General features: G+C 46.9%; 1 protein-coding gene across 1 annotated transcript in view; it reads right to left on the minus strand.

Annotated features, from left to right (window-relative positions):
• Window positions 1-308: 308 nt before the first annotated feature.
• The window catches only part of tshr (thyroid stimulating hormone receptor), a gene marked incomplete at its 5' end in the record, with an annotated part of 35826 nt that continues 24832 nt past the window's right edge, over window positions 309-11302 (minus strand). The window contains 3 exons of the mRNA XM_079996609.1: window positions 309-2432; window positions 2923-3111; window positions 6648-6725. Of these exons, the coding sequence (XP_079852735.1) occupies window positions 998-2432; window positions 2923-3111; window positions 6648-6725 (1702 nt within the window). The 3' untranslated portion in view covers window positions 309-997. The remainder of the gene's footprint in view (window positions 2433-2922; window positions 3112-6647; window positions 6726-11302) is intronic.

An 11302-nucleotide genomic window follows, 5' to 3' on the forward strand; every position in this document is an offset into this window, starting at 1 on the left:
TCGAGGGATGTTGATGGAGTTTTGTCTTACATTTAATATTATAAGGCAGGAGAGGGACGAGCCGGTGAACACACAAGTCAACGCGTGTTTTAATGGATCTGTGAAAAAGGTGGTACATGCATTTGTGGAATGGCTAAGTCGCAAAAAAAATTGTTTTAAGAGTCCACTTCCCCCGTTGAAGCACCTATGACTGCTACTCACATCACGGCCGCGTTTAAGTGCGTATGAATTACCCACGTGAGGATTTTTGCGACTTAGTCTCATTTTATTCATCGTCCATTGCCTTTTCCCTTTTGAAACAAGCACCTTTGGAGCAGATGTACGGAAGAATGTCTTTGCCCATGAATTCGAACACACTGTTACTTACTCGGTTACAGTTATTTCATACAGAGATATTGAGAGGATGAAAAGAAATGTATTGTTATCCCAAGCTCAATAAATCGTTTAAACACCCCTGGACCAGCAGGCTGTCTGAAACGGCCATTAGGTAATATCTTCTTATCACAGACCCTCTGGAAAATGGAGAGCGTCGCTGGAGCCATTACCTCCATTTCCTTGTATCTCATTTGTTAGTGCCAGACTAAGTGTTCACATCTGAGTAAAGATCGTTTAAGAATCGAAGATGATAGGAAAATTAGGTTTAATTCATTTCCTCAAGGTTATATATCTGTTGTTTGAGCGTTTATCTCTTTCTCTCTCAAAACAAACGCTCCTATGCTAAAGCTATTACTCCTCATAATAGAAAAAGACTAAAAGTGAGATGAAGACGATCTTGCGTTTCAAAGACACACGATACTCTCCAGCAAACCAGGAGTGTAAAATCATCACAGCCGAGATTGTGAAACCAGCTGAACTCCACCTGTAAATCCCACCAGCCACACAATCCTGGAGCTCCCTGTTAAGTGTCCTAGCAGAAAACATCCACAAACCCACTCCACGACCTCTTCTCTCCCAACTTGACCAGTTCTGCTCGTCTGCCTATTACTCCGCAGCCGGCTCACGTGTCCAGGGAGCGGCTCTCCTCGGGGCAGGGCTGATGGCTGAGCGGGTGGTGGCAGGTGTGTCCGGAACACTCCTGCATGTGGATGGGAACCTCCTCTCGGCCTTCACTGATACCTTTCTTCACCTTCTCCCGGTCCCTATGCCCCCTTGACGACACCGTCTGGCCCCTGAAGAGCTGGGCCTGCAGCTGGCACAGGCCCACCTTGCTGAGGAGGATGAACACGTCCCCCCGGAAGGCCTTGGTAAAGATGGCGTACAGAAACGGGTTGGCGCAGGAGTTGAGCGGGTAGAATAGAACCAGTAGTATCTTGGAGTTGGAGACGGTGATCAGCGGCCGGTCCAGCACGGCCGACATGGCGTAGAAGGAGATGGGCGCCATGCACAAGAAGTCGGTGAAGATGAGGACGGCCATGCGCTTGGCGATGTTGGTGTCCTTGGAGCCCGAGCGGTAGTGCGGGTTGTGCACGGTGCAATAGATCTTCGCGTAGCAGGCACAAATCACCACAAACGCCAGAATGTTGAGGACCAGCACCGAGACGATGTAGATCTGAGCCACGGTGCTCTGAGTGTCCATGGGGAGGCAGATGCTGACCTTCTCGTAGCTGCTCACCCCGACCAACGGAAGCAGCGCGAGCAGCAGGCATAAGATCCAGCCTCCGAGCATCACGGCCGCCGCGTGGTGCAGACGCAGCTTGCGATCCAGCCGCATAGCGAACGTGATGGCGTACCACCGCTCTAGCGTGATTACTGTCAGCGTGTACACGGACAGCTCACTCGCGAAGACGGTGAAGAAGCCTGCCAGGCCGCAGCCGGGGCCCGTCTGCCAGTCGATGGCGTGGTTGAAGTACTCGGCCTGTGTGTGGAGGTCCACCGAGGCGATGAGCAGCAGATAGATCCCCATGCAGAGGTCGGCGAAGGCCAGGTGGCACATGAGAAAGCGGGACACGGAGAGTTTGTAGTGGCTGGTGAGGAGCACGAGAAGCACGACCACGTTGCCCAGCACGGCTAGCAGGCTGACAAACCACACGGACACACGCAGGAAGCCAAAACCCATAATGTCCTCGCACGGGTTGAACTCGTCTGGCGCTGGCGAGCACGTCACGTCCTCCCCCTCCTCGCACACCACATAATCATAGCGGCTGTCAAAGTCCTGGCTGGTGTCTTCCTGGGGGTTCTTCAGGGTTTCCCCGAAGCCCACATCCTCGTCCGGCTGGCCCCCGAAGTAGGCGTGGTAGTGGAGGCTCCCGTGGAAGTCCCCTCGCCTCCAGTCCTGCTGGGGCTCGCGGAGGCCCCCATCGTCGGGCTCCTGTTCAGGGATGGCTTCGGCCACGCCATCACTCTGGAGGAGAGGCGTGCGGAGCGGTCCGACTGACCGCTTGTGGTGTTGGCTGTAGAAAGCCGTCAGATTGCAGATGATGTACTCCAAGAAGCTGAAAAACAAAAAAACACATCGGGAACCCGGCAGACACACACAAACAGTAGATTAAGTACATCCAATAAAACTCTGGTTTCTAATAAGACAACGTTACTGAACAAACAAACCTCACAGCAAAACATACTCCACAGCACTCGTCGTATAATCAAATTATTTATATATCCAGTTTATACAAAAGCAATTTCTGTTTTGATAGAGCCGTCATTAGTCGGTCTGAGCCTTCTTCCTACAATAACAGCATTGAGTGACAGTAATTATGGCGGCGCGCTAAGGAGTTATAGGTAAACGCGTCAGAGAGTTGATTTAATCTCAGCCAGAATCCACACCATAAGCGCAGCTGGAAAATCATCCGTAGGTCGCACGGAGAAACAGCCAACGAGAGCAGACCTTCAAAAGCTGTTTGCCCCCGTCCGCCCTCTGTTTACCGAATGTAGACGCACTCTCCCCTACATGCACGTCTTCTGGTTTCCTTTTTGGAAGCTCACCCCCGTTTCTTCTTGAGGTTCTTGAAGCCGCAGCAGTGGCTGGGGTAGGTGAGGTCGGCGGTGGTCAGGTGCTTGAAGGTCTTGATGGGCGGAAGCTTCTTGAGGGCCCAGGCGCTGCGGGCCATCAGCTCCCGTAAGGACTCCATGCCCACACTGGGCAGCGAGGAGACCGCCGTGAAGGACACATCTCTGAGGGGGAGGAAAAGCAAGGTGGAGAGAGAGAAATGGAAAAGGAGGAGGAGGAGGCGGGGATGGAGTCAGAGAGTTAAAAAGAGTTAAAACAGAGAAGAATGGAAGAAATTATTTCATTTTCCTTGAAAATGGCCGGGGCGAGCTAAACCTCCAGCAGCGCTGCACGCTGAAGTTGTCATGAAAAACAGGATGTCATAATTTTTAAGCGAGATTGTTCAATATTTTAAAATAACTACTGTTGTACATTGAAATGTAAGACTTTCTAAGACATTTCAATGTCACGGTCTTTGGTCAAATGTCAATGATTCAGTCCTGTGTCCTGTATGGCCTTTCAAAATGGCACAGTTTAACAAAATTCAAGGACAACTTTCAACACAAAGTAAACACAAAATGTGAAAAATAGGCTTTTTAGAACTCCAGGAGGATCAGTTGAGTCCATATTTCGCTCTGCACGCCGCGCACAGGTCTCCTCCTCTGGCATGCGTAGGTGACGTTGAATGCCACGCCTTGGAGGTCGCATCTACAGCGCTTCCTCTGTTGCATCTCGTACTTCACATATTGGAGGATGACGTCTCAAATTGCCCCGTTTATTGAAGTTGTTACAGTTGTCCAATTAATCAAAAGACATACAGACAGACACCTAGAATTATATATATATATACACAGTATCTATATAATATATACAGTGTAAATATATATATATATTATAAGAAGTTATAAAATTGGCAATAAACCTCTGTATCATTAATTAAATTCACTTTCTCCTTTAGCCATAGTCTGGATCTATTACTTTAGATTAAATAAGATCTGCTTTGTTAACACTGCTCTGTACCTCCAGCTCAGCTCAATCCAGCTGGTTTGAACCTAGCTAAGGCCCCGTTTCAGTCCACAGGACAAACCTCCACCCAGTCTTTTAGTTTATATATATAAATACATATATTTTACAGCAAGTCCTGTAAAACACGTTATATGTTTATATATATATAGATATATATATATATGTTTTACAGGACTTGCTGTCCTAATCTGTGGTGTTGCTAAATCAACAATTTCCTCCATTCCGACACTTTATCAAGCTATTATTTAATTCCTTTTATCTATTGTTGGCGTTGTAGCTCCATCCGTCACTGAGAGTATTTAAAATGATGAGTGTACTAATATAACTCATACAACTAATATACTAATTTATGTATTTAATACAACTAAATATAACCATCTCATGACTACGAATTTAAGAAAAAAGTCATTTTCTTTATAATTTTTCACTCTTGACTCATCAGAATCATTCAGAACAGACTTTAAATATTATTTTTGTTTTCTTTGTTTTCTTGAATTGATTTTTAAGAATTTCCAGAATTCAGGTCATTTCTTATCTTAATTGGGGGGGAGGGTGACGAAGATAAAATTAGGAAGATAATCCATTTATTGAGATAATACTCATATACTTATGACAGAAATATGTATACTTTAAAGTAAAATTATTACAGGGTTTTATGAACAGCCGTAAAAATTAGAAACTATTTGGGAATGTTCTCTAAAATATAAATGCTAGACCAAAGCACTTTGACGGTAACCGCGGTTGTTATTGCACTGTTTTGTTGCATGCCGCAGAAATAGCTCCCATCTGACGGCGGAGGAGGAACCTGACAAATGATTCTGAGTGCCTAACAATTACTGACACATGAACAGGCGTTAGTTGAGGATCGCGGCGTCGGGGCCTCACGCGCAGATTAAACGCCGTTGTAACCCTGGACATCTGCCGGAGACCCCCACCCACACCCGACCCCGCTCTCTCGCTCTTCGCCATCTTTAAGCAATTACACGCGGTATTTCATCGCGCTCGGCCGCCGCGCCAGAGCCAGCTCCGCCTCGCAGGGACGGAGACATGCGATATGCCGCGCACGTGAGAGAGAGAGAGGGAGCGAGAGAGAGAGAGAGAGAGACGCCGACATCCTGCTCTGTGGTTGTGTTATCAGGCCTGCGCCGGACCAGACGGACCTCCAGACCTCCCCGCACGTCCAGGGCCCAAGCGCAGGCCCAGCAGGGGCCAAGCAGGGGCCAAGTGATTTCTTCACTTTCCTGATCCATAGTGTTGCTAAATCAACAATTTCCTCCAAATAATTGGATTAAAATAGAAGACACGCGAGCCAAACACTGCATTAATCACACTGTTTGCTAAATTGGTCATTTTTTAGTCCTCATTTTCTCCTCTTCCCTCGTCTCTTGGGGAACATTACGTAAGGGAGAGAGAGAGAGAGAGAGAGAGAGAAAGAGAAAGCCATCGGCCCCTATGACTTTGGGTCGGATTTTGTCATTCCCAGATGTTAAGCCCATGACCTCATGGAGGTGACATCACCCCTGACATGTTCCCCAACGGAACAGAGGAAGAGGAGGAGGAAGAGGTGCATGAGGACACCAAACCAGACGGCCGTGGCTTTACCTAAAGCCCCGACAGCAGCTAGAAAAACACGGTGAAGGGGGTTTTAGCACTGGACACCTGAGGAACCGGAGAGAGGGATATGATGGAGGACGACAGTGAGAGAAATAGAGAGAGAGACAGAGAGAGAGAGAGAGGGAGAGGATGACCGTATCACAGCAAAGTGGAAAAGTGTTTTTTTTCTTCTATTTGTTGGACTCGCACACCATCCGTGTGTGATTTCCCCGTCGAAGACGCAGCTGTGGAGAAGCCGTTCCCGCTCTTTGATGCGACTCTATCGCGTTTCGCCAGATGCTTTTCTCACCCATCTGCAGGATTAGGAAATGAACGCCCCGATGACGAATAACCGAATGTGGTTGCAAAATAATGCAGAATAATAATAGAATAATGTGATCACAAAAGCAATCCCATTAAATGACATAAGCACAAACCCTAAACCTGAACCCTAACACCCAACCCCCCCTTTAAAGGTAACCTACATCCTGTTGTTATCTTGTAGTTAAAGTGGTAATCCGTCAGATAATTTTGAATATAAAATATTTGCTACTTTATTTAACAGCCATTAACTGTGTTGTTTTGTGTTGCGTTATCTATGTGTTTCCTTTACACGCTCTTTTCATTGGTCCGCCTTTCCCGGCAAGAATGCACTGATCGGGCATCAACAAAACCCAAAAGGCGGTCGCGGTAAATTTGGTGAAACATATTGTTAAAATGAATCTCGGAAAATTATATTTAATATATTCATATATAAAATAATATATTAATATGCTCTCAAACACTTTCTCTCTTTCCAGAAACTGATAATTTCTCTAACTGGTATTTTTTAGTATTTTTAGAGCTTATAGAGCTTATTGTGCATAATTACTGGGTGTCATGACATTTCACTGTATATGTGTGGCTGTATGTATATGTATGTGACAAATGATCTCTTGAACTTGAACTTAAACTTGAACATCCTGACAGAATCACTTCAAATAGGGTTTTTCTGTCTCAAATGAATGTCGCTTTTATTTAAAATATGGCAGCGTTTGATACTCTGCAAATACTCATCAGAATTAAATAAGTCATTACAAGATTTGCACTGTAGGATACTTACAAAAGCATGGGTCCTCGGATAGTTCCCATAAACGCTCTTTCATCCATCTTGGTCAGACGCTTGTTTCGGTGCAGGTACCTGGGCAGGAAAATCAAAAATTTGAACATTTTTCAGAGGATGAACAGACTGACTGACACGCCCCTGTGTTTATTTTTTCTCCCTCTTCTTTCGGGAGATGGAGACGTCATGGAGAGAGAAAGACGGTTCAAACGAGATATGGAGCCTCCCCTCAAACCGCGCTGCACCCTCAGCACCGCGTCCCTCAGAATCCCTTCGGTCTAATGGGGGATAATCAATGTGTGAAGGGTGTGTTTGTCTTGGTCCCCGCCACGCTGGGATCGCTTCCTCCCCAAATAGAACCGCCCCGCGCCAACACAAACACCGACGTGGTACAACCCAGCCACGGTTTAATGAGGCTCTGCCAAGGGGTCGTACCAAAGACCAGAGCGGGGTTCGATGAATGTCATTTATTTCTCATAATAATATCGTTAATATCACATATCCTGCCGATTCAACGTTGGCCACTGGTGGGGGGGGGGGGTATTTTGTAATTTATTTTTCTTTATATTTTTATATACATATAACATGTCTGATATTTCTGTTCTATATTTTTGGTTATTTGTATTTTATTTTATCTTATTTCTAATTATTATAAACTTTGATTATTTTTATAATCTGTTGAGCAAATGTTATTAAATGTTGTTTTTTTTTATTAATGCCACGTGCAGAGAAATGCAACAATCATCACCATGACAAATTCTTGGTATATGAAAATTTACTTGGCTGAATAAAGGAAGGACAAAGAAATGTTCTTTTCCTATTTTTTTCCGTTTATCTTTCCCATTTTTTAACATCTCATATCCTGGCGATTCAGGGTTGGGGTAACCCGAAGCGGAGAAAAACAAGTTGCGACGAAATAAGGGAGCGGCAGAAGTACTGTTTTTTTTTTCTATTTCCCTTTGATTTAACCATTATTTTTCCGATTTTTTAAAATATATTTATTTTTTTTTTCCATACCAAGGATAAAAATCAATGCTTCTCATGGCTCCAGGGTTCCAGTTTGTCTGAGCAGGCGGCGGCAGAAGGGGTTTTGTTCTCGACGCTCGCTTCCTGAAAAGCCCTTTCGGAAACTTTAAAAAATATTATTTTCCCATGAGAGCTCCAGCGTTCTAATCAAGGCCCCGCAGGCTCGGCCCCCGACAAGTACATATGAGCCTGAGCCTGGTCACCGGAGGACGCGGGCGTGATCCCCTCTGCTTGTGCAGTTTAATTGGGAGTCCAAGGAGTACACACATGCCAGATGTCAGAAATGGTTTAATGCAGACGAAAATAGGAGGAAAGCCTAATTTTGGATTGGGGATTTGGATTTTGAATGTCTCTGTGAATAATGTCTTTTAGATAGAATGTCTTTTTGGTGTTAAAAGTTTGTGAAAGTTCATTCATAAAGTCATTAAGTATTTTCTTTTCATTGAAAGGCATCCAAAATTGTTATATAACAAAATAATGTTATTATATTATACTATATTATATAAACTTTTGTTTGTTTTACAGGGTAAAAATAAAAACTAAAGATTAAAGGCATACAAAATTAGAAAAATTATGTTATTTTATTATATTTAGGGGTCCAGCCTGCAGGACTGGAACCCTATTGTTTTTGCTCAGATTTACATTGTTATTAATTTTCTTGGCATTTTTCAGGCTAAAAGTATCTGGAACAAGGCAACTAGTATGCAAAGACATGGTTGAGGTCTCGTCAGAACCGAGACGTTTCAAATGTCTTGTTGTTGTTTGATCAATATCGATGTACATTTGGAGCAGGAATTAGTGAAAAACTGTAAATTTACTGGAAGTAGAAGAACGCTTTGTGACATCATCATCCCTGCATAACGTTCACAGACAACCCATGTAGACAGACAACCCAAGCTCATGCTGCGTTTAATGGAAACTCTGTATGGAAAACTGTAACACGTGCTGTGTTTAATAAATCGCAGTTGTTAAAACACCGTTCTTTTTTTTGTTTTGTTTTAACCTGTGCTGTCAGCATGCTGGGCATACAACACAGAGTATTTATATGCCATTGCATTCAGGACAGAGTTAGTCTGCAAGTGGAGTTCAAGTTCTCAACCTGCAATGCAACTCTTTATTAATTCTTAAATCATCAAGAACTGCTGCAATAACTCTGTCCTGTGGATGACCTGCAGGATGACAAGAGCACAGTTTTTGGTTATGGAGAGCCACCACCAACCTCCCTCTTTGGAGAACTATTTATCATGTTTGGGTCTATAAACAACTGATCACTACTCCAAGAGGGGGAGAATCACCACGGTGAGACAAATAAACATAGAAACAAACAACATTTACACAAAAACATAAAGATTGGATGACAACATGTATTGAATAAAAGTGAATTAGGTCCAGGTAAACTGGAACTACAACGGGTCACGTGACCTCTTCCTGTCATAATTATGGCAGCAAATGAGGGAGGAAAGGAGAGGAATGCAACCAGGAGGGTGCTGGGGTGCACTTGAAGCAGGTGTGTGTGTGTGTGTGTGTGTGTGTGTGTGTGTGTGTGTGTGAGGTGGACACCGGTGAGTGTACATGACTTATCCCCATTGGTACTGGTGTAGAAGGTCGGTAATATGTCGCGGTGCCTCCAAGCAGTGGAAGGGGGTCCCAAAGCCCCCCGAACTCCGCAGCCCCGTGGACACGCTATGGCTGCAGGAAAGCCCCAAGTACCCTGCCCTGCGGCCACAGAAGACCCCGGGGCCCCCAGAGAAGCCAGAGGGCTGTGGAGCAACCCCCACGCACAGCCCCAAGGAGCATGACCCAGTCCTAGGGAGCATGAGGAGACCCCGCACCCCAGGAGCGCACACATACAACCAAGCCCCGGGTGCAGGCACAAGACGCAGCCACCGGCACAGAACCTGGGCCAAGGCACGGACCGCGGACCGGATCCCGGCCCCACGGCGACAGACCAGCACCCCGCCTGAGCCGCCCACCCCACGGGTGAGCCAGCAGGACCCCCAAGCCCACCCACGCCCCGCACAAGGGGGAGGCCCGCCCCACCGCAGCCGACCAGACGCCCCGCCCAGCGTGAGTGCCAAGTGTTCCAACACGTAGCAGCGTGTGCCCAGCATGAGAACCTTGATGTTACACCCCCCCGGTGATGCTGGCAGGCCGCCAGCCCCAGCACCCGGGGCGCTCGCCGCAGAGAAGCCACGCCGCAGAAGCAAAAGGCCAACAGCTGCCCCTCACACCCCAACCCACAACCACAATGGCAAGCACAATCACAGCACATCCCAAGCCACCAGGTGCAAGCCGTCCGGACTCCAGGCCAGGAGGGGGTGCCCACCCGACGGGCCCCCAAGCCAACCACGCCCCCACACTGACCCGCCAGCGACCTGCCACCATGGAAAAAACCCCAGTGCTCAATGAGTGCTGTTGGTAATTTTAGTTAAAATTGCGGGGCTGGGGGTGCGAGTCCTTCAGGCAAGTCGAACCCAAATCACTCGCACCCCTCCTGTCCCGCAGACCCTGGTTCGATGGAGTGTTGTTCAGAGTAGGATTGGTGTGCCAGTGTATGTGTTCTAAGCTAATGTGAGTGAGATTAAAATTTTGGGACAAATGAGAAGCATGCTTGGGCAGGAGCGTGACAGGCAAGATGGCAGCTGCCCGCCGTATCCCCACCCACATAGCCTGCACCCCGCCATCCCGCAAGCCCTCGGTCTATTGTGTGGTGTATGTGCTGAGAATGAGTTTTAACACTGGGAGAGATAGGCGAGTCGCGACCGGCTCGCTCCAGGGGCGCAGCAGGCCGGGGAGGAACCATGCAGACCCCCTCCCCCCGAACCCAACCAGGCCCCAGTGCAACCACCTCCCCTACCTGGTGGCAGCCAACCCACAGTGATCAGCCAAGGGTGCAGAGCGTCCGCCATGCGCCTCCACCATGTCAGAGCAGCTCCACACCCCAATCAGGCGCCTGGTCAGCCCCCAGCCGACGAGCATGTGGACTACAGAATAGAGGGCGGGAGAAGGCACCCCCACCCACAGCCCACCCCCCAGCGACGAGCACCCCGCGCACCTAAAACATTGTTCTTGAGGGACATGTTTTGGTCCTACCAAGGCCAGGGGTTAAACGACACAATAGGAACATTCAGTGACGTAAGTCCACGTTGATTGGTCGAACACATGAGCATGAAAAATGCTCATGTGAAAAAACACATGAAAAATAAGATGCTTAATTTAGCATAAAGATGTCCTTATTTAAATACAATTTACTTCCAAAACATTAAATCTACCTAAAAAAAAAACCCTGGATCATGACAGGTTTTCCTCAGTGCAACCCGATCAAGTGCCATCGCCCTGGACGGCGACCGGCCCACAGCGAGGGGAGAATACAGTGGATCAAACGCTCAGACCTCGTATCACAGTCTGGAAAACCAACGCTGAGGCATCATATATCAGCCTCTGAGAGTACAGCTCTATTACCACAAGCATCACGATGAGTTATAGCAAAGACAAACCCTGGTTTGCAGCCACATGCAGACGGCTGCTTTGGAAAAAATTGACGACAGGAAGAGAATTACATGAAAATACTCCTTGAAATGAGCAGAAATTACCACACGCCTCACAGTGAGTCTGTGTATGCAGTTACA

Source organism: Zeus faber (assembly GCF_960531495.2).
Source record: "Zeus faber genome assembly, chromosome: 2".
Lineage (NCBI taxonomy): Eukaryota > Metazoa > Chordata > Actinopteri > Zeiformes > Zeidae > Zeus > Zeus faber.